Below are 22,106 nucleotides of genomic sequence, written 5' to 3'. Positions count from 1 at the left end.
TATATCAGTCAATTTCGAACCTTTAATTTGCTTCAAGGTAATTGAAACATTCTTTAAAAGCAGAGGAGTTGGTCAAGAACCTTTATTTGGATGATGCAAATGCTGTATTTTTGAAGGGAGCAAATGGAGGATTAAGAGCTACTGATGAACTCTATGATTTATTAATTAAAGTAAACTGCAAGGCTGGGGACCATTCAAATGCTTTGACCATTGCGTATGAGATGGAGGCTGCTGGAAGAATGGCAACCACCTTCCATTTTAATTGTCTTCTTAGTGTACAAGTAAGATCAAGGTTGCGATAAGTTTGTTTGATAAATTTTCACTAAGAATATCTTTAGTGAGCCAAATTAAATGCCGACTTCATTGCAATACAAAGTGAGACGTATCTTTTTGATCTGTTGGTGTATTTTAATATTTTAAGCTTGGGTTGTTTTGAGCTGTATAAAGTTACATCGTTTTTTTATAATTAAATCATTTTAGATACAGTGTACTTCCGTAGAAGAGTTTTGAATACACCAAGTTTGGCCTTGACCTTACCTTTTCCTTAGGTTTCCTAAATCCCCTTGGACAACACAACCCATGACTATTGATTAGGATTCATGTAGAAGTAGATTGATGGAACCATAAAATGATGAATAATTGTCTTCATCCTTCCACCATTCGTTCTTAAGCTAATAGCAACATTCTTTCTCTCCTTCATTCAAATTGCTATTGGTCATTCCATGTATGAGATTATCACAACAAATCATCACAAAGCATATAAACAAAACTAGATCAAAAGTTCTCTCTTGCGATTGAGAGAGATAATTAACCATTGACCCCTTGGCAAATCTCGAATGAAGCAAAGAAAACCTTTTATGTTGATAAAATTTTTGGTTAGTACTTAATCTACTATCAAATCTAGCTTCTAAATAAATGATCTTGATTAACAACTGGTATATATAGAGAATATTTAGAGACCTTAGATTTTTTGGCAATCGTGTTGGAGAATATTTCTCTTTCTATCTCTGGGTAATTATCTTAGCTCTAGTGGACTTGAATTTCTGTTAAAGCTATTTCCATAATATAATTTGTTTTAGGGTTTTTTTGAAATTTAAAAATTACATTAGATGTTTGTGCTATAAATATGAAAAGTTTGTAAAGTTGATTTTATAATATTCATAGTGGTCTTATAGTCTTTTTTGATAGGTCAAAGGAATAGGCTGCTTGGCTTTTTTTATTTTATTGATGATTGATTAAAGTTGCTGGCTCCTAAGATAGCACAACGATTAGCTAGGAGGGTGGCAATGGTTTCATGCATTTCGGGTGGGACATACATGACACAAACTTTTTAATTCAACTCATTCTATTTAACATTAATTATTTATTTTTTTATTTAAGTTTCAGGTTCACTTTACAAATGGAAAAAGTTGATGTTGACCTCCGACAGTTAAAAAAAATGCTCAAAAGATTTTTACCTCAACCAATCTGTCATCGCTCATACTGAATCCCCGCTTAAGTCGCATCCCCCTCCTGCTACAGTAATGATTCATTGTGCATTCGGCGCTGTTCCGGACAGAGCACGCGTGAAATCCATCTTCTGCTCTCGTTGCATGCTTTCAACGATAAAATGGGAGAGGGATGGAACTCTTCGTGCTCCTTCCACATACACACACTCCTCCTTCGCTTCTTTCCCGCATACCCTAGCGAACTCTAATTGGCACAAGTATCTAAGGCCAAACTCATCCAAGCCTTTCCAACTTCTAATTCAATCGTAGCTTCCAACCTAGACTCCCTTAGCTCGATCGAAGCCGACTAGCCCCGCAAACCTTCCGATTCCTCTTGCCTTCTCCCGTCCATTCCACCTGCAGCCGTACTCCACTTCAACTTACTCCTACCCGAAGACCTCTTGCTTCAAGCCTTAGCCCAATTCAACCTTTACCGAATCTCCTTCCCCATCCCGTCGCCCTCTCAAACCGCAAATTGTCGACTCCCATCACCGCTCTGTCCGTCCCCGCTTGCCTAACCTTTTGAGCCCTTCGGTCCGCACAGAGAGAGAGAGAGAGAGAGAGAGAGAGAGAGAGAGAGATTTCCCCTACCTAGCCGCCTCTTCCTCCTTAGCCGATGCCTCTACTTGCTCTAGCCCGATCTCTCTTGCATGCCCTAATCCATTTCGACCTCATAGAGCTTAACTCCCTGTATGCATTTGATCCCTGTTCAAAGCCGAGTAGAGTCCGATTTCTTTGTTTCCTTCACCCTACCCGACTCCTCCAACATCAAATCCCTGCGCCTATTGTCTCCAACCCAGTGCCGAGCTCTCTCTAACCTCTTACCCGAACATTAAGTATAGATTTCATCTTATTTTTATTTTTGTTTCTTTTAAATTTTTAGTTATTAATTGTTATTAATTTCTGTTGTTATCAATTACTGTTTTTATTATATTTAGTATATTTAGTACATTCAGTATTTTATTTATTATTTTTATTAAATTTTATATATTGCTTACTATTATAACAGTTATTATTATTATTATTATGTTATTATTATCTTTTTTGTTATTACTATTAGTATTAATTGATATTAATATTAATACTAGAATTAATATTATAATAATATAATAATAAAATTAGTATTAATATTATTGTTATTAATATTATATATATGCATATATATTTATATGTATGTATGTGTGTAAAAAAAAGGGAGAGAAAGGAAAGTAAAAAAAAAAAAGATGATAAAAAAAGAAAGAAAGAAAAGTTCATAAAAAAAAAAGAAGGGGCGAGGGGATCCTTTTTGCTCATTTTCCTAGATTTTGTTCTCGTCGTTCGCGGCGGACTGGTAAACCCCCTTATACGCTCTTTTTGAAAGTTCGTTAGGGATGTTAAGCCTCTTATGAATTAGTCCCAAGGCTAATTAAGAGAGCTGAATTGATATTTTAAAACAAACACAATCTTAAAACCAAAACCAAGATTCACCACAGAGAAAACACATTGCGGAAATTAAGTGCGGAAATAATAAAGGAAAGAACACACCAGATTTATAGTGGTTCGGTCAAACCTTGACATACGTTCACTCCTTGGAAGCACCCTCCGAGTATTGCACTAAACTAAGTGTCTCTCCTTTAGCCCCGACAGCTAGGCGGAGAAGCCCTTACAAAATCACTTCCATCTTCCCCAGTGCGGCGGAATCGCTGGGTCCTTTGACACCAAAGAGATCTTCTTCTTTTGTTAACTTTCCTCAAGACAAGCCTTGAATCCGACTGTATTAAGGTGCAAGCCTACTGGAGCAACTGTGTGGAATCCCCCTCCACACTCCCTTGAGTCCCCCCTCACAGGATCTTCTCCCTCTCTCAAACTTCACCTATTCCTCACTCCCTTTCAAGCTCTTTTTTCAAGTTTTCCTCAAAAGAACGAAGCTACAATGACTGCCAAAGACACTTACAAAAGTGCCTTATCAAAAGTTTAAATAGAAGATCTCAAAATGAGCTCATTAATGCAACTTGCCGACTTTATCGTCTAGGCCGATACAATATCGTCCTGACCGATTAGTTCAAATTCGAGGATAATCTTCCTGAACATCGCCCGGAATAGAGGTTGGCCGATGTCAATCGTCCAGGACATCATCATGGCCGATCCTGCGATCGGCCTGGCCGATGTGATCGTATCAATCAGCCTGAATTGCTTTCCATAATTACCAGATTAATTTAGGCATAATTGTGCTTCATCGTCCAGGCCGATATTGAGATCATCCTGGCCGATGTACTAAAATAAAGAATACCTAAATTGATCATGACGGCTGATTCTTTTTGATTTGAGCATATTGTCCTGGCCGATATAAGGATCGTCCAGGCCGATTGGCTTAATGATGACTTCCTTAATGAGGATGATGCCCTAATTAGGATTTTTGTTTCTGAATCGATCGTCCAGGCCGATATAAATATCGTCCCGGACGATTTACAAAAAACAGTAAACTCTAGGGAACAGTCAGAAATTCTTCCAAGGTGTGTATGAGCAAGTTTATAAAGCATCATGAGCCACACCAAATACAATAGACTCAAGAAAGGAAAAGTGGTACAAACTGACTCAGACCTAGTCTACCCAATCTTGAGCTGATTCTAAATTGCAATCTGATCTTGTGGACCTGAAATGTCAGTAGATAAGACAGTCGTAGAGAAATAAGAGTGTTTGCTATCATCAAAATCATAATCCATGAAAACAGATCCGTAATAATCTCCCCCTTTTTGATGATGACAAACATTGCAGGTTGAATTTGCAAAAAGAAAACATTTTCTCCTAATCTCCCCCTTAATAAAATAAAACTTTAAAAAGTAGGTGAAATTAAATTTTTGAGTTTTTAATTTTTTGAAAGGAAAAAAGATACAAATACAACAGTATATTCTCCCCCTTTGACATTATCAAAAAGAGAAGGGGCACAAACAATCAGAACAATAAAAACCAAAACGGTCCATGATCTAGTGAACAAATCAAATATTCTTAAAATGAGAAAGTTACCGCTTGATTTTATTTAAAAACTTAGTAAGGAATTGATCGACAACGCATAATTCAGAAAAGGTTAGAAATTCAGAAATTGTTAATCCAAGTTCAAATTCTTTTAAAGGCTCAAAAACTTTTTAATCTAATATCTAAATCAAAGAATAAATTAGAAGAAGAAATACTAATTTTTCAAAACTCCTTTTATAAAACATATCTAATAGAAGATTAATGCAAAAATTGGTGAATCAAGAATCATGATTTTCAAGATCAAGTATAGAAAATATCTAGAGTTTTCTTAAGCTTTAAGTAATACAGAAAAAGTAAGTATACTCTTTGTCGGCTTATTTTATGCCTCTTGTCAGTTTTTGAGGCACTTTGCGCATCTTTTACTTTTTTATACACTTTGTGTATCTTTCTCAATTTGGTGTCATTGTGCATCTTTTGATTTGATATCATTGACCATTTTTTTTATTTGCATCATTGGTCATTTTTTTTAATTAAATATGCTATCTTTTTGAGATTTTTTAAAAACAAAAGTAAACCCATTCTAAATGAGAAAACAAATTATATGATTAAGAAAATTATGAGGTAGATTCAACAACTTGCATAAGATTTCTATGCGATAAACAAAATGTAGGGAGATGAAAAAGATCAGTTTCGAAATCTAATTTATAATATGATGAAGATTTTGAATCAAAAATAAAATTATCTTTTTAAGAAAAGAGATAGAGAGACAAAATCATGAGTTTCCTTCCTTTGACTGTTTTTAGAGAAGTTAACCACAACTTTTATAAGAATTCAAGAAAAAAATAGGAGGTAGGATTTTCATTTTTAGAAAAGTGAATGTGTGTTGATTAGAGAGAACTTCACAAAACTAAGAATAAAAGCTAATTTAAAATTTCAAAGCAGTAACAAAAACGAAAAAAAACAAAATCAAAAGAAAACAAAATAAATAAAAACACAGAAAATAACTAAAGCAAAACACAACATATAAACAAGGCCTTTAAACATCATCTTGCTCCTGGTCTGATGATTCAGAAGCTATATCTGCCTAGGAGATTTTTTGCTTTTCAGTACTTGCCCTTTCTATAATTTGCTTAGCTTTACCCTTTTTTTTGTAGGAAGAGTTCTCAAATCTGGGCACTGATTTTTCATATGTCTAGGCTTCCTACATATAAAACAAACAACGTTAGAAGTAATCTTAACATTCTTACCATTTTTACCTTTATTTCACTTTTGTTGAGTCTTATGCTTTGATGAGCTTTTTAATTTGCTTGATAAGCTATCACATTCGTCACCAACTAAGCCACTTTTCTTCATGTCTTCAGAATTTAGTACTATTGTTTCACCTGCATCCAAAAGTTGTTGACCCAAGCTTTGCTCGTAGGCAGTGAGTGAGCCAATCAAATTATCAATAGAATATTCATTCAAATTATTTGATTCACAAATAGCAATAACTTTAGCATCAAACTTATTAAGTAGATAACATAGAATTTTATTTACTTTTTCAAAGTTTAAAAACTTCTTTCCTAAAACATGTAATGATCTAAAAATTTGAATAAATCTAGTATACATGTCTAAGATCTTTTCATAAGGTTTCATGCAAAAAAGTTCATAATCATGCATTAAACTATTCAACTTGGATTGCTTAATTACACTAGTGCCTTCGTATATGGTGTGTAATTTATCTTAAATTTTCTTACCAGTAGTGCACGTCGAAACTAACATAAAGTCCTCAGAATTTAAAGCACAGATAAAACAGTTCAAAGATTTTGCATTCAATTGAGCATTTGTTTGTTCTTTCCTATTCCATTGATTAAAAGGAATATTAGTTTTAATTCCATCTATAACACGTGACGATAAATAATAACAAGTTAAAATCATATGCCACATTCGATAATCAATAGACTGTACAAAAGTAGACATGCAAATTTTCCAAAAATCAAAAGTAATATTTTCAAACAAAGGTGGTCTGCTGATTGAATAACCTTCCGCAATATTATGATTAGAAAAATTGGATAGGAATCGAAAATTCAAAAGCTTTCAAAAACTTAGATTTTATGAATCCCACTTTGATACCACTTGAAAGTTCGTTAGGGATGTTAAGCCCCTTATGAACTAGTTCCAAGGCTAATTAAGAGAGAGGTGAATTGGTATTTTAAAACAAACACAATCTTAAAACCAAAACCAAGATTCATCACAGAGAAAACACAATGTGAAAATTAAATGCGGAAATAATAAAGGAAAGAACACACCAGATTATAGTGGTTCGGTCAAACCTTGACTTACGTCCACTCTTCGGAGGCACCCTCCGAGTGTTGCACTAAACTAAGTGTCTCTCTTTTAGCCCCCACATCTAGGCAGAGAAGCCCGTACAAAATTACTTCCACCTTCCCCGGTGCGGCGGAGTCACCGGGTCCTTTAACACCAAAGAGATCTTCTTCTTCTTCTTCTGTGAACTTCCCTCAAGACAAGCCTTGAATCCGTTGGTATTAAGATGCAAGTCTGCCGCAGCAACCGTGTGGAATCCCCCTCCACACTCCCTTGAGTCCCCACTCACAGGATTTTCTCCCTCTCTCAAACTTCTTAATTTTCTCACTCCCTTTCAAGCTCTCTCTTCAAGTTTTTCTCAAAAGAACGAAGCTACAATAGCTGCCAAAGACACTTACAAAAGTGCCTTGTTAAAGGCTTAAATAGAGGATCTTAAAACGAGCTCATTAATGCAACTTGCTGACTTTATCGTCTAAGCCAATACAATATCGTCCTGACTGATTAGTTCAAATCCGAGGACAATCGCCTTGAACATCGTCGGGAATAGAGGTTGGCCGATGTCAATCGTCCAGGACATCGTCCTGGCCGATCCTGCTATCGGCCCGGCTGATGTGATCGTATTAATCAGCCTTAATTGTTTTCCATAAGTACCAGATTAATTTAGGCATAATTGTGCTTCATCGTCTAGGACGATATTGAGATCGTTCTGGCCGATGTACTAAAATAAAGAATATCTAAATTGATCATGACGGCTGATTCTTTCTGATTTGAGCTTATCGTCCTGGCCGATACAAGGATCATCCAGGCTGATCGGCTTAATGACGGTTGCCTTAATGACGGCTGCCTCCTTATAGGCATAGAGATTATCTACCAAAAACAGTAAACTCTAGGGAACAGTCAGAAATTTTTCCAAGGTGTGTATGAGCAAGTTTACAAAGCATCAGGAGCCACACCAAATACAATAGACTAAAGAAAGGAAGAAATGGTTCAAACTGACTCAGGCCTAGTCTACCCAATCTTGAGCTGGTTCCAAATTGCAGTCTGATCTTGTGGACCTGAAATGTCAGTAGATAAGACAGTCGTAGAGAAATAAGAGTATTTGTTATCATCAAAATCATAATCCATGAAAATAGATCCGCAATACTTTCATAGCATGATGGGAGGAAACCCGATGCGGCGCCATCGGTGAGACAAGTAATAACCTAAAAATCCTATTTTTGATGTTTCTGGCAGACTAGAGAATCACCTATACGCGCTATCATAGAACGGTAGGAGGGAGTCCGGTGCGACACATACGACGAGGTAGATAATCTCTATATACATTCTTGTAGCATGGTGGGGAAACACACTTGTGTTTTCATTTCAGTACCTTTGAAGGCACCATACACGCTCGACTAGCGTGGTGGGATGAAGATGTATGACCCGGTGTCCCCCGACACTTACCATACACGCTCGAGTAGCGTGGTGGGATGACCCAGTTTCCTGTAGTTTTCCCTAAATGGGGGGAGACGCTAGTAGGCTGCGAAATTTCTGGTAAACAAGGGACCACATTCAGACTTGAATTTGGACCGACGCGAATAACAAAACAAACTATAATGAGCTTAGTATGGATTTGAACAAACATAAAGGATTCAATTCAAATTTGCTAAGTGAACAATGAAAATTGGACTTAAAATGAATTTGAATCCAAACAAGTGACAAAGAACTGCAGAGGACTATAGTTGAGCCTGGACTCGAGCTAAGCAGAGGACTTGACTTGAATAATTTGAATAAGAATTTGAACTTGCTAATCGAACAGAATGGACCTGAATGAATAATGAATTGAACTTGATTTGGACTTAATCGAACACAAAGGACATGAATTTGGATTCAAATGAACGTTGAATTGAACATGACATTGAACTAATAATGACGAACTAAATTCAAGCAAAAGATATTGAACTATAATAATAATTTGGTTGAATTGAACGTGCAAGGACACATGGGACTTGAACAAACTATAAAAGACATGAACTTGACTTGAATCAGATGATGAAGACTTGCAGGCTTACACATTGACTTTAATAAACCAAGCTTGAACTTGTGACTACAGGGAATTGAACTTGAAATGACAAAGAACTTAACCTTAACCTGACAAATGTAAGATCAAAGTGGAGTTATCAAAAAATCATGATAATTCAAATATATCCAAATGAATATCGTGCAAGTCATATAAAGGTGAAGATGATCGAGGCAAATATCACTCACATGGATAGATATATTGCCCTCTTACAAGTGAAAGAAATTGATACACATAATGGTGGGCTTACAAGTAAGTATTAGCATGAATACTTCTAGGTCCATACTACGTGTTGCAGATCATTCTCAAAGGTGATAAAGAACCTGTGTTTACACATGAATTTTAATAGCGAGGACATGAATGCAACAATTAATCAATATCTATATGCAAACAAGAATAAAATGAAAATACAATCAAATAGCAAATGATCGTCATAATGGGTTCAGAAAGGATTTGTGATATCTAAGTATCAACTGATAATCATGGTTACTCAATCAAAATCTAATGGAGGATACATGTTCAATAGAATATATCAGTTACTAAGTTGTAGGTTGGACCTTCAGATGATAAATATATAATCACTAGTGAACGAGCTTAGTCAACCAAATGAGAATCATCATTGGGGTAAGGAATAATGAAATCAAAGTGGTTTAAGCTCTTCAATCAAATTAATATGCGTGCAATGACCGAATGGAGAATATGACAATATGCCTATGATCAATAAAGTGAGGCCTCCTATAGATACCCAAAACCTCCATACCAAAAGGGATGTAGATATCAAAGGGATGATGATCATTGGGAGCATTCCGAAGTCACTTTAAAAGACGAAAGAACCATCATACATATAACAAGCAATGTGTATGGATGATAATCATGCAGTGATTTGCTCATAAGTAGAATATGGAGAATGCGCAACAGGTGTAGTGGCATTCCTATGACAAAAATATAATAGGCTGTGAAGTTTGATGAATAAGGAAGATGATAACAAATACAACTCACTTCATTCGAGATCAACAAACAATCAGATGAGCATAGTAAATCTGCCTACTATTGATAATGCCCTCCTTATAGGCATAAGAAAAAATATGTAATGAATGTCAAAGTATTCGTACAAGTCAACTACAACACAATGGAGAATTAATGCAGATTTTGGTGGTCTAAACTCACAATTAGAAACCAAAAATATATATGCTATCCCAATCATCTAGAGGGCCACGACGACTGTTTTAGAAGTAAATATCTTTCATGATTCTCATGGACAACTTGATTTATCTTCCATCACCACGGTTGTTAGTTCAAAGTACTGGCCACGGGTTTCTATATGAGTTCTGGGAAAAGAAAACTAGATCAAATCATTGTATTCAGAAAATAGAGTGAGCCTCAGTTCAACTAGGTTCTGATCATTGAGTTGAATAAGATTATTGAGGCTTGCAAGCTTCTTGATGAATAACGGTTGTGCATCCAACATGCCTTATACGTACAAGTATTTAAGTACTACAACCAACACAAACTTCTATAAGTCGTCGTGGAAGACTAATCAAACATCCAAAATGCCCCCTGCACATGCACCGTAGTTTGTATATACATAAGTGCACAAGGGGTATGCGCAATTCCAAATACCCATATGGGCCCCGACGAGCGTATTATTGGTACACACATGACGTCTAGGATATTTATTTTATAAATTCATATTAGACCTTTAATAAAGAAAACTCACCAGCAGAGATATAAAGCCTACGAAATTCGATCCTCTATCAACAAGTTGACAGAGTCGATAAATTTCAATCGATTAGCAAGAATGAACACAAATACCCTGAAGGCTTTCATTTGAGTGGATCTAAAACTGAATATTTATAATGTAATTTTAGTAATAATAGTTCTACTAGGGGGATTGTGTCTTTGGGTGATTAAGTCATTAATAAAAGTACACATTTTAGATATCTTGAGTCTATTTGTTCATAGTAATGGTGAAATAGATGGGGATATTATTATTATAATTCAAATTGGATGGTTGAAGTGGAGGAATGCACCGGGCTTGTTGTGTGATAGATAACTCCCCCTCAAACTTAAGGGAAAATTCTATAAGATGGTGGTTAGACATGCGATGCTTTATGATGCAGAGTATTGGCCATTAAAAGAGAAGCATAATATTAAGTTAAGTGTTGCAGAGATGAGGATGCTCAGGTGGATGAGTGGCTGTACTCTTAGAGATAGGATACGAAATGAACATATACGTGAAAAGGTTGGAGTAGCTCTAGTGGAAGATGAGATTAGAGAGAGTCGCCTTAGATGGTTTGGTCACATAAAACGGCGGTCTTCCAATGACTCGGTTAGGAAAGTAGATGTATTAGATTTGACTTATGTTAAGAAGGGTAGATGTAGACCTAAAAATACTTGGTTAGAAAATATTAAAAATGATATTTCTATATTAGATTTAAATGAGAATTTAACATTTAACAGGGCACAATGGTGAAAAAGGATTCATGTAGCCGACCCCATATAGTACGATAAAGGCTTGATGTTTTGGTTTTTGTTTTTGTTGTTGTTGTTGTTCAGTTTAGGTTTCTTGTTGTAGATGACTCCACCTCTCTAATTTCCTTGTTTCATGCTATTAAAATCTAGACAACAAGAAATGTGTTAAGGGACTCCTTTTTTGCTGTAAATAGTGCAAGGGATTGTTTTTAGGTGTGGGCAATAAAGGTGTTGATGGCACCAATAACAACAACTTGGCTGTTGGCTATTGGGTGAGTTATAGTACTTACAGTAGGCTTAACAACCCATATGGTAGTTGACATTCGTTGGATGATAACACGATCAACGGGTGGGTGGTCTTGGGGGCTGCTGGTTGTTAGAGAAGAGTGAAAATAGAATTGTGTGAGAAGTTAAATTATTTTACTGTAAAACCTATTTATAGGCAATTAAAATAGGAGATATATCTAAAAATAGTTAATCCATGCTAAACAGACTCCTTAATATAAGGAAATAATTATATCTTGAATTTAAAACTCAAAACACAAGTTATCCAAATTCAGAATAGATAGAAAACCCTATATCCACTTTTGCTTGGCTAACTAACCATGCTTATTCTATTATAATTTGAATTTTGATTTGATAGTTAAAACATTATGTCCCTTGATTTTGATTCGAAAAATAAAGTAAAACATTATTTTAGGATTAGATGGGGGCTTTTAAAAAATACTAATAAAAATATTTTTGAGAATAAGATTTGAGATTTTCAGATTTTATCTATGTATGAGAAAGCTAATGTTATGTGGGAAAAAGTAGCCAATTATATTAAATATGTTGTAAATGATGTTTTTGGAGTATCGAAAGGAAATATCATAATAGTAAAAATAGTTAGCAGTGGAATCAAATTGTGTAATAAAAGATTAAAAATAAGAAACTTTTTTATAAAATTGGTTTATATATAAAGCTTTGAAAATTGGGAAAGATATAGAGATGCACGTATGGAGTTTAAGAAAGTAATATACTATGCAAATATTTTAGTTTTTAATGATTTATATAATAGATTAGATATTAAGGAAAATGAAAGAAATATGTATAAGTTAACCTAACAAAGAGATAGGAGTAGTAATGATTTAGTTCAAGTGAAGTGCATTAAGGATGATGATAAAAAAATGCTTTTCTTAGAAGAGGATATTCAACAAAAGGTGGATGAGATATTTTGCTAAGTTTTCAATGAAGATTGTGAGAATACGATTGACTTTAGTGACCTTAGCAATTTGGATGAAAATGAATATTTTTGTTTTTATTGGCGTATTAGTTAAACAGAAGTTATAGAGGGTATAAAGAAAATGAAGTGTGGAAAAGTTATTGGACTTGATGATATTCCAAAAGAGGTGTGGAAATGTTTAGGAGATGAAGGAATTGCTTGGTTTACTAAACATTTGAATATTATTTTGAAGATAAAAAATGCCAGATGAGTGGAGAATGAGTGTATTGATTCCTATTTTAAGAAAAAAATGTGTTGCACAAGATTGCATGAATTATAGAGGAAAAGTTAATGTGTCATACTTTAGAACTATGGGAGAGAGTTATGGAGCTAAGGTTATGATGTGATACTAATGTTTCTCAAAATTAATTTTATTCATGTGTTAGGCCGGTTCAGCATGAACCGGCCCAGTCGTCCCAAGGGCCAGCTCTTGTTTACAGGTGGCAGATTAATGCCGCCTCCTTTCCTGCTTTGGCTGCCCAATCAAACGGGCCCAGTAAGAGCCAATTAGAGAAAGAGGGGGGCGGCTAGGTTTGGGGAGGGAAATTTGAATTAAGAATTTATTTGGGGAATTATTATATTAAATAGTAGGAGTTATTTAGGATTAGGGTTATGCTTTATTTTGGCGGCTGATTTTCGGAGTTCTTGTCTTGGTGACTTGTGCCCTAGATTTGTCTAGGGATTGGGAGAGAATGATCCTCCTCTCGAATTGAGGATCGATTATATCTTGCTTATTTGCTTTCATTATTTGATTTCCACCATAAAAAAACTACTGTTTTACTTTTTTTCATTAGATTTGTGAAGATTTCTCACTTTTTTCATCAATCGTGTTAGGGATTACTTGAAATATTCAAGTATTTCCTATCAAATTGGTATCAAAGCAAGTCTTGGGACTGTTGGTGGGCTATGTTTGTGAATTTCAAAGGCTGTTTTTGAGCCGATGAAGGAGGAAATTGTTATTTTTGAAGACAAAATCTAAATTTTTGAATTTACTAAAATCCGGGGATCAATGGCGGCCAAGAAAGTGGATGCATTGGAGGAATGACTTAAAGGAGAAATGAATCAAATCAAAGCAATGGTGGAAGATATAATTTCATCTGTAGAAGACAAGGTTTCATTCGTAGAAGGCAATATTTCATCCGTGAAAGACAAAGTTTCAGATCTTCATGCGATGGTGAAGAAGCGATTGGAAAATCAAACCCAAACGGTGGCATCGGAGGCAAAAGGACCGGTGGGGAAAACAACATTCATAAGAGGGACATTGAGGTGGAAATCATGGAGGAAAGAGGTGGAAGGTATGGAGGGAGAAATGGTTATGAGGGGCATGAATTAAGGGGTGCTGGTTGGGGAAGAAAATAAAGGGAATATGGAAGAAAGGTGCTGAATTTAAAAAAAAAGGGGGGAAAGCGAAGAGTGGTTTGCGTATGAATGTAGGAGGGAAGATCGAGAGACTTGGGGAGGGTCAAGCACTTGGGAAAGGAGAAATTATGGTGGCATAATGGAAAACTGGGGGATCAAAATATGAGGAAGCTGAAGATGCCCATTTTTGAAGGGGAGGACGCACATGGGTGGATCTATAAGGTGGAGAGGTACTTTGCTGTTAATGGGTTGATGGAGGAGGAGAAGTTGACTGTAGCAGGCTTATGTTTGGGGGGGGGGAAGGCATTTTCATGGTACCAGTGGAGGTATCATAGGAGACCCCTACGGAGCTGGAGAGAATTCAAGGATTATTTATTAGAACATTTCCAAGCCGATAGGGGAGGATACTTCTACGAGAAGTTCTTTGCATTGATGCAGGACGGATCAATGGCAGACTACCGTGAGCTGTTTGAGCATCTGGCTAGTCAGGTAGAGTGATTCTCAGAGACGACATTAGAGGGGAACTTCATGAAGTGGCTCAAATCAGAGATCAGAGCTGCGGTGAAGGTTATGAGGCATCGTGACTTGGGAGAGGCCATAGAGTTGGAACAACTGGTGGAAAATCAGAGGAATCAAGAGAGGGGAGCCAGGAGCAACAATTTAGGATGCTCTTACAAGATGATGACCACTCTTTTTAGCACCCAAGGGACCTGTATCAGGAGGATTTTGTGAGACCACCAGGGAGAATCTAGTTGGAGGAGGAAGTGGGAGAAATTTTAAGCGGTTGACAGAGAAGGAGATGTAGGAGAAGAGGGCGAAGGGGTTATATTTTTGGTGTGATGAGAAATATACTATAGGGCCTACGTGTAGAGACCGATCTTCAGGCTCTCACCATCTGTGATGAAGATGAAATTGAGTAGGGAGGTGAGGGTGAGGTGGAGGGAGATAAGGGTGAGGTAGAGGGAGAGATGGAGGAGAAGCTAAATTTGGATATGACAGAGGTTTCCTTTAACTCTATGATAGGATTCACCATGAATCATACCATGAAGGTAAAGGGAGAGATATAGGATAGGAAGGTGGTGGTATTGATCGACAGTGGGGCTATCCATAATTTCATTTCCACTCAGGTCGTCGACCAACTGGGAGTGAATTTCGTGGATACAGGATGTTATGGGGTGATGATGGGTACATTAAAGGTGGAGAAAGGCTAGGGGATCCGTGTAGGAGTGGTGTTGACTATCCAAGGGATTTAGGTGAGGGAGGATTTTCTTCCACTAGAGTTAGGAAGTACTGATGTCATCCTTAGAATGTAGTGGTTGTAGACCTTGGGGGACACCAAGATTAATTGGGGAGCACTCATAATGGAGTTGATGGTGTATGGGAGAAAGGTGGTGATAAAGGGGGATGCAGGACTATCCAAAACCATGGTATCTCCCAAAACCATGGTGAGGAGTATACAAGAGGTTAGGGAGGGATTTTTGGTGGAGCTGCACAGACTGGAGGGAGTTAAATTGAAGGATGGAGGGGAGATACCCTTCTCAGTACAGTCGTTGATCCATCGATTCTATGAAGTTTTTCAGCCTCCTTAGGGATTGCAACCACAAAGGGAGAAAGAACATGCCATCACCTTGAGAAAAGGTGTATCATCCATCAACGTCAGGCCCTACTGCTATCCTCAATTTCAGAAGGATGAAATTGAGAAGTTGATCAGAGAGATGCTGGAGGCAGGAATTATCAGACCCAGTGTTAGTCCTTTTTCTAGCCCAATATTACTCGTTTTAAGAAAAAAGATGATAGCTGGAGGTTTTGTGTGGACTACGGGATACTAAATAAGAAATTTGTGCCTAACGAGGTTGATATACTAGTGATAGATGAGCTGTTGGATGAGTTGAGTATGGCAGTGATCTTCACTAAAACGGATCTAAAGTTAGGATATCATCATATCCGAATGAAGAAGGAAGATGTGCCCAAGACTACTTTCATAACTCATGTGGGGCATCATAAGTTCCTAGTGATGCCTTTTGGCCTCACTAATGCTCATGCCACATTTCAATCACTCATAAACAAGGTATTCAGATCCTATCTCAGGCGATTTATCTTGGTTTTCTTTGATGATATCCTAGTTTACAGTAGAATGGAGGAGCACTTAAGGAGGGTGTTAGAGGTGTTACAGGAGCACCAGCTGAGGGCTAACCTGAAGAAATACTATTTTGCCCAAGCTAGTATGGAATGTTTGGGCCATATTGTGTCAAAAGAGGGGGTAACAGCGGCTCAATAAAAAATTGAAGCTATGTTGAGATGGCTAGTGCTTAAGAATCTGAAGGAGATGAATGGATTCTTAGGACTAACAGGATACTATAGGAGGTTCGTGAAGGGGTATGACATCATAGCATGTATACTAACTGAGCAGTTGAAGAAGGATGGTTTCCTATGGGGGGCCAACAAATTATGAATAAACAAGCTCACGGACATTGGAAGGACATCCAATTTGAGATAGGCGAAAGGGTGTTCTTAAAGCTCAGACCTTACAGGCAGAAAACCATCGCCAACAGGAGAAATGAGATGCTGGCACCAAGGTATTTTAGGCCATTTGAAATGTTGGAGGAGATTGGAAAGGTAACATATAAGCTGAAATTGCCATCAAGAACAACCATACACCCATTTTTCCATGTCTCACAACTAAGGAGGGCGATTAGGGAGCTTGCAACCAGTTTTGAACTACTAGTGCCATTAACAGAGGACTTTGAGGTGATGTTGGAACTCCTTTGAGTTACAAAGGATGCGCCATGAAGAGGGATGGGTAAAGGAAGTGTTCATCAAGTGGAGGGATCTTCCAGATTATGAGACGACATGAGAGCCTTATGAGAGGGCGAAACATCAGTTTCCCTCATTTCACCTTGAGGACAATGTGGTTCTTTGGCAGGGCAATATTGTTAGGCTGGATTAGCCTGAACCGAGTCAGCTGGCCCAAGGGCTTGCTCTCATTTATAGGAGGCAAACTAATGCTGCCTCCTTTCCTGCTTTGGCCTCCCAATCAAAGGGGCCCCACTAAGAGCCAATTAAAGAAAAAAGAGGGCGACAAGACTTGTGGAGGGAAATTTGAATTAAGAATTATTTTGGGGAATTATTGTATTAAGTAGTAGTTGTTTAGGGTTAGGGTTATACATGGTTTTGGTGTTTGATTTCCAGAGTTCTTGTCTTGCTTTCTTGGACCCTACCCTAGATTCATCTAGGGATTGGGAAAGAATGATCGTCCTTCAAATTGAGGATCGATTATATCTTGTTTATTTGCTTTTGTTTTTTGATTTCCACCATAAAAATTACTGTTTTACTTTTTTCCATTAGATTTGTGAAGATTTCTCACTAGTTTCATCAATCTCGTTAGGGGTTACTTGAAATATTTAAGTATTTCCTATCATCATGTCGGGTAGGTTTACTATGGAAGCTATACATTTATTGAGAGGCTTGATGGAGAAGTTGTTGACCCTTGTATAAAAAAAAAGAGAACAGAAATCCCGCAGACGTACCTAAATCCCACAAATCTTGTCGAAGTTCTGCCGAGACACTGTGCAGCAGCGCCGTTCGTGTCTCAGTCCTAGAAATCCTGCTCAAATTTTGCGATCCGTAGCTCCACTCGTGTCGTTAAATATCGAGCAAACGAAGCCTTTCGGGCTCTCTGGCTCGCAAGCTCTTCCCATGCGAAAAACATCCCGACCCCGTCGCTTCTTCAACTCAGAGAGAGAGAGAGAGAGAGAGAGAGAGAGAGAGAGAGAGAGAGAGAGGAAGAGAGAACTTTCTCTTACCTAGTCAAGAACCGCATATCCTGTCGCCTCCATCATGAACCGAAGCCGTAATCGAAGCTCTCCTCTTCCCCTCTTGCCCGATCTCCTCTCCACGTCGAACTCCAAGCCCGCAACCTTTGCCTCTTCTGAATCTAAGCCCTACCCGAACTCCACTTCCCCTAGCCGCCTCCTCCTTCGACGTTCCTTCCGAATCGGAAGTTACATATTTTAATCGGGAGTTATAACAGGAGCTCTCTTGCTATGAAGGTAACTATCTCCTATTCGCATGCTTCTTCGGCCAAATCCCTTAAAATAGAGAATTAAACTCTCTGTCAACAGAGAATTTAATTCTCTGTTAATCCTGTTTAAACTCTAATGGAGTTCTACATGTGCCAATAACCTTGTCGTCCCTGTGCAAAGGTATAAATTTCTTAACTAAAAAATCTTTCTCTCGTGGCTTGCCATAGTCCGGCAAACCCCCTACGCCCTGACGTAGCGTAGTAGGGAGGGAAACCGGCGCAGAGCTTGCGCAATGCTAGCGGCGAGCCGGCAAACCCCCTACGTGCTCACGTAGCATAGTAGGGAGAGAAACCGGTGCGGCACTTGCGACGAGGGGGATAAAAAATAAAAATAAGTACCTCCAAACGCTCATGTAGTGCAGAGGGGGGAAATAAATTGTGCTCTTTTAAAAATGTGCTCGGATTTAAAAAAAATATACAACCGCGGTGTCATTTGACACCTACTTAAAGCGCTCATGTAGCTAGGGGAAGGTTGCTTGGTCATTCTCCTAAACAGGGGAGACGCCGGGAGGCTGCCGAAATTTCATTCGAGAATGCTGAGGACTTGAACAAAAAAAAAAAATGAGCTCGGACTTGTATTTGGACACAAAATGAACCATGAAAGACTTGATTCAATTGTGAACTCAACTTGAACTCAAACGGAAGAGGCTCATATTGAGCCTGAACTTTATTTAAACATGCAGAAGACCTGTTTTGAACTTGAACTCAAGCAATGACTTATAAATGAGTAAAAGTTTTAATATCACACTTGAGCTTGCATGTGAAATACAACGAAGACTCGAAGAGAACCTATGTTGAAACCAAGTGAACTATGGACTTGTGAACTTGAACCGGATGATATCATCTGGAAATTGAACTTACTTGGACAACAGGGGACCTACTCAAACAGAACTCGAATGAACTCGAATTGAACAACAAGAAGCTTGAACTTGAAAGCGATACAAGGGAACTTGAACCATTTGGACTCTAACTCAAATGAATAGAGGATTCATATTGAAGCTTCACCGGACTTGGACTTGGACAAGATTTATGGATTCAAACTGAACATTAAATGAACTAAATCATACTCAAATCGATCATAAAATAAATTTGAGTCATCAAATAATGAATAAATAAATGCTAAATGAACACAATTCACTTATGGATCAATCAGGAAAGTGGACATGTCTATCTCCTTTAAGAAGAAGAATCATACATGCAATAAGCACAACAACCTTCTCGCAAATGGAGACCAAATTGAAAGGATACAAACGATTATTGAAGATCGATACACAAGCAGAGATGAACTTCTTTTCTGCAAGTAGGACTTGATATGTAATGAAGATAATGATGTGATATGTCCAAATACATTCAAGTGAAAAATTGAAGCACAAGCAAGTATATCAAACTTCTACAAGCAAAGAAGGCTAATACACTATGAGCATAATGATCTGACGAAATGCAATGAATATTAGGGGTATTCATACAATCAACAATAGCTTAAATGCAAGCAAATGCTACTACCTTATATAAACAGAAAGATTAAATATGCAATGAATAATGCTCTCGAAGATGAAATTTAACGTTAATCTACACAGTAGTCATGCGAGAAGACATAATATCGTTGGTGATTAGCAATGATGAATACATTGAAAAAAATAATGAGTCCCTCTGTGAATGCATGTATACATTTGTAGTGCTGTTTATAGGTGACTATAAGAAACTAGTCGTAACAAAATTCAAATTTCTTGTGGGTAGTAGTTGAAGACCTAAGATACACTTAGCAGCATACACATAAAAGACAAGAAATGATAGAGGATGGAGATCACAACCACCCAGGGGAAGACAAATACACGGATCCCTTGTAAGCGAAAGATGATTGATCAACAACCAGCTGGGCAATGAAGTGCAAATGTCTCCAGGGTTGTGGCGGACCCGTTACATACACCAGATGCTATGCATAAGCGAATACTGGATGATACATCACAAATCAAATGTAAATATTTATGAGATTTTGGGGAAGACTAGTTGCACTCTCAGTGTATCAGCCATAAGCAAAATACCAAAGGACAACAACAAGTATAATCTCCTACGAGTCACTGTAGGAAACTTATCATACACATAGTATACTATCTGCAAGCAGGTATGGAAGAACTTCAGTGAATTCAAGTTTCCACGAGTTAAAAACAGGTGATTAGTTTGTGTACTACAATCTACCTGCATAAATCATACAAGTAGTGCACGACAATCTACTTGTATAAAGCAGTGAACAAGTCAATTAAAAGGCTTCTACGACATGCCACTAGATTCACAACATGCATACAAGCAGACAGAAGGCGTATACAAACTTTCAAGTAGAGCGTTGCATTCAAATGATGGTTGCCCGCTCAATTGATCAAAACTAAATATTATAAAATACCCCCGCACGTGCATCATAGTTTGTATGCACATAGGTACACAAAGGGGTAAGTGTAACCCAACACCCGCATGGGCCCCGATGAGCGTGTCGTAGGTGTACACATGACATTTAGGGATGCTACGCGGGTCAATAAAGTTGAATCCGATCCTTCTAAGCGAGTAAATAAGAGTCGACAAGGTTCAACAATAATTATAAAATGCCCCCAAACACCTACATGGTCCCCGACAAGTGTGTTATTGTTACACATGTGACGTATAGGGATACTGCGCGGGTCGATAAGTGAATTCAAGTTCGAGCCTGATCCTCCTATGCAGGCAAGTGGGAGTCAACAAGGCTCGAACTCTTAAATAAGTAACCAGTTGCGAGGTTGATCGAGATATTTATTTTATACATTCATATTAGGCCTTCAAGGCCTATAATTAAGAGAATTCACTAATAAATGCATAAAGCCTATGAAACCCGATCCCTTATCAGCAAGTTGATAGGGTCGACAAGGTTTAATCAAATAAAAATAACTCCAAACATCCCGATGATGGGCATGTTGAACGAAAATCTTAACCGGAGGGGTTAATTCCAAATATTTCAAATTCCACCCAAATACCAAAAAATCCAAAAGTATTTAAAATTGAAATCCAACCATGAAACACTTAAAGGAAAACCCATCCACCATCTGCAACAGTTTGTCGGGGTGGACAAATTAAAAAACTACTTCAGCTCACAAAGAGCTAATGCATAGTCGAAAATATTGCTAGGATCTATTTTCAAACAATCTCCTGCCAATAAGAACATGATACGTATCCTGTAACTGACGGTTTTTCCACTAAATGGCACCGCAGGATAAACGATTATGATTCGGGGCCCTTTGAACCGAGTGATTATGCCGCCAAATGGCACTAAGAAATACCGGTTATGGCCAGAGCCAATACGTTCCTTATTGATATCAAATCCTTGTGATATGAATCAATAAGATATGATCGATAGGGCACAAAGCCCTCTGTTAGCTAAGGTGGATTCAAATATGCCCCCTTAGGCAAATATCCAACCCAGGTCTACATGGTGCCCTTGGACGAAGCAACTCATGGCTGCCGACAAAGATTCTTCTGTCAGGTTGGATCGACTACCTCCTCTGACTAAGTAGATCAGGGATCACGATGGCCCGGGATGAAGGAACCATGGATCTTGATCGGGTCCATCCATTCCCCCACCTTCTACTTTAAGTGAAAGATGGCGAAATTTCTATTTTAAATATCAAATTTTTAAATCTCCAAACTCTTTAAAAGTTTGTTAGGGATGTTAAGCCCTATAGAACTGGCCCAAAGCTAACCAAGAGGAGGGGTGAATTGGTATTTTAAAAATTCTTTAGGCAAAGCACAAATACAAACCAAATCACCACAAAAAAACAAGTGCGGAAGAAAATAAATGCGGAAGCAGTAAAAACAGGAACACAAGGGTTTATAGTGGTTCGGTCAACTCGACCTACGTCCACTTCCCTGAGGCGCCCTCCGAGTATTGCATTACAATAGTGACTCTCCTTTAGCCCCCACAGCTAGGCGGAGAAGCCTTTACAAACACATCTTTTTGCCACACCTGACAAGGTAGAGAACCTTCCTCCTTTTGCTTCCTCCTGAATCAGGCAGAGAACCTCGATCGCTTGCTGGAACTTACCTCTCCCAACCCTTCCAAGGACAAGAGACTCTAGGGAAGAAGAGGTGGAACAATGCTTGGAGCAACCC

General features: G+C 37.9%; 1 protein-coding gene across 6 annotated transcripts in view; it reads left to right on the top strand.

Annotated features, from left to right (window-relative positions):
* LOC110093673 overlaps window positions 1–22,106 on the top strand; it is a 162,018-nt gene that overhangs the window by 13,660 nt on the left and 126,252 nt on the right. For 4 of the 6 annotated variants that reach the window (XM_028698830.1, XM_028698829.1, XM_020818633.2 and 1 more), the window contains exon 3: window positions 61–281. The exons of 1 other annotated variant lie outside the window; for it this stretch is intronic. In XM_028698830.1, the coding sequence (XP_028554663.1) occupies window positions 61–281 (221 nt within the window). The remainder of the gene's footprint in view (window positions 1–60; window positions 282–22,106) is intronic. One more of the 6 variants, XM_020818634.2, reaches the window with a different exon arrangement.

Source organism: Dendrobium catenatum, unplaced genomic scaffold (assembly GCF_001605985.2).
Source record: "Dendrobium catenatum unplaced genomic scaffold, ASM160598v2 fragScaff_scaffold_1157, whole genome shotgun sequence".
Taxonomy (NCBI): Eukaryota; Viridiplantae; Streptophyta; class Magnoliopsida; order Asparagales; family Orchidaceae; genus Dendrobium; species Dendrobium catenatum.
The sequence above is the reverse complement of the archived record's forward strand: the minus strand, read 5'-3'. Positions and strand labels throughout refer to the sequence as shown.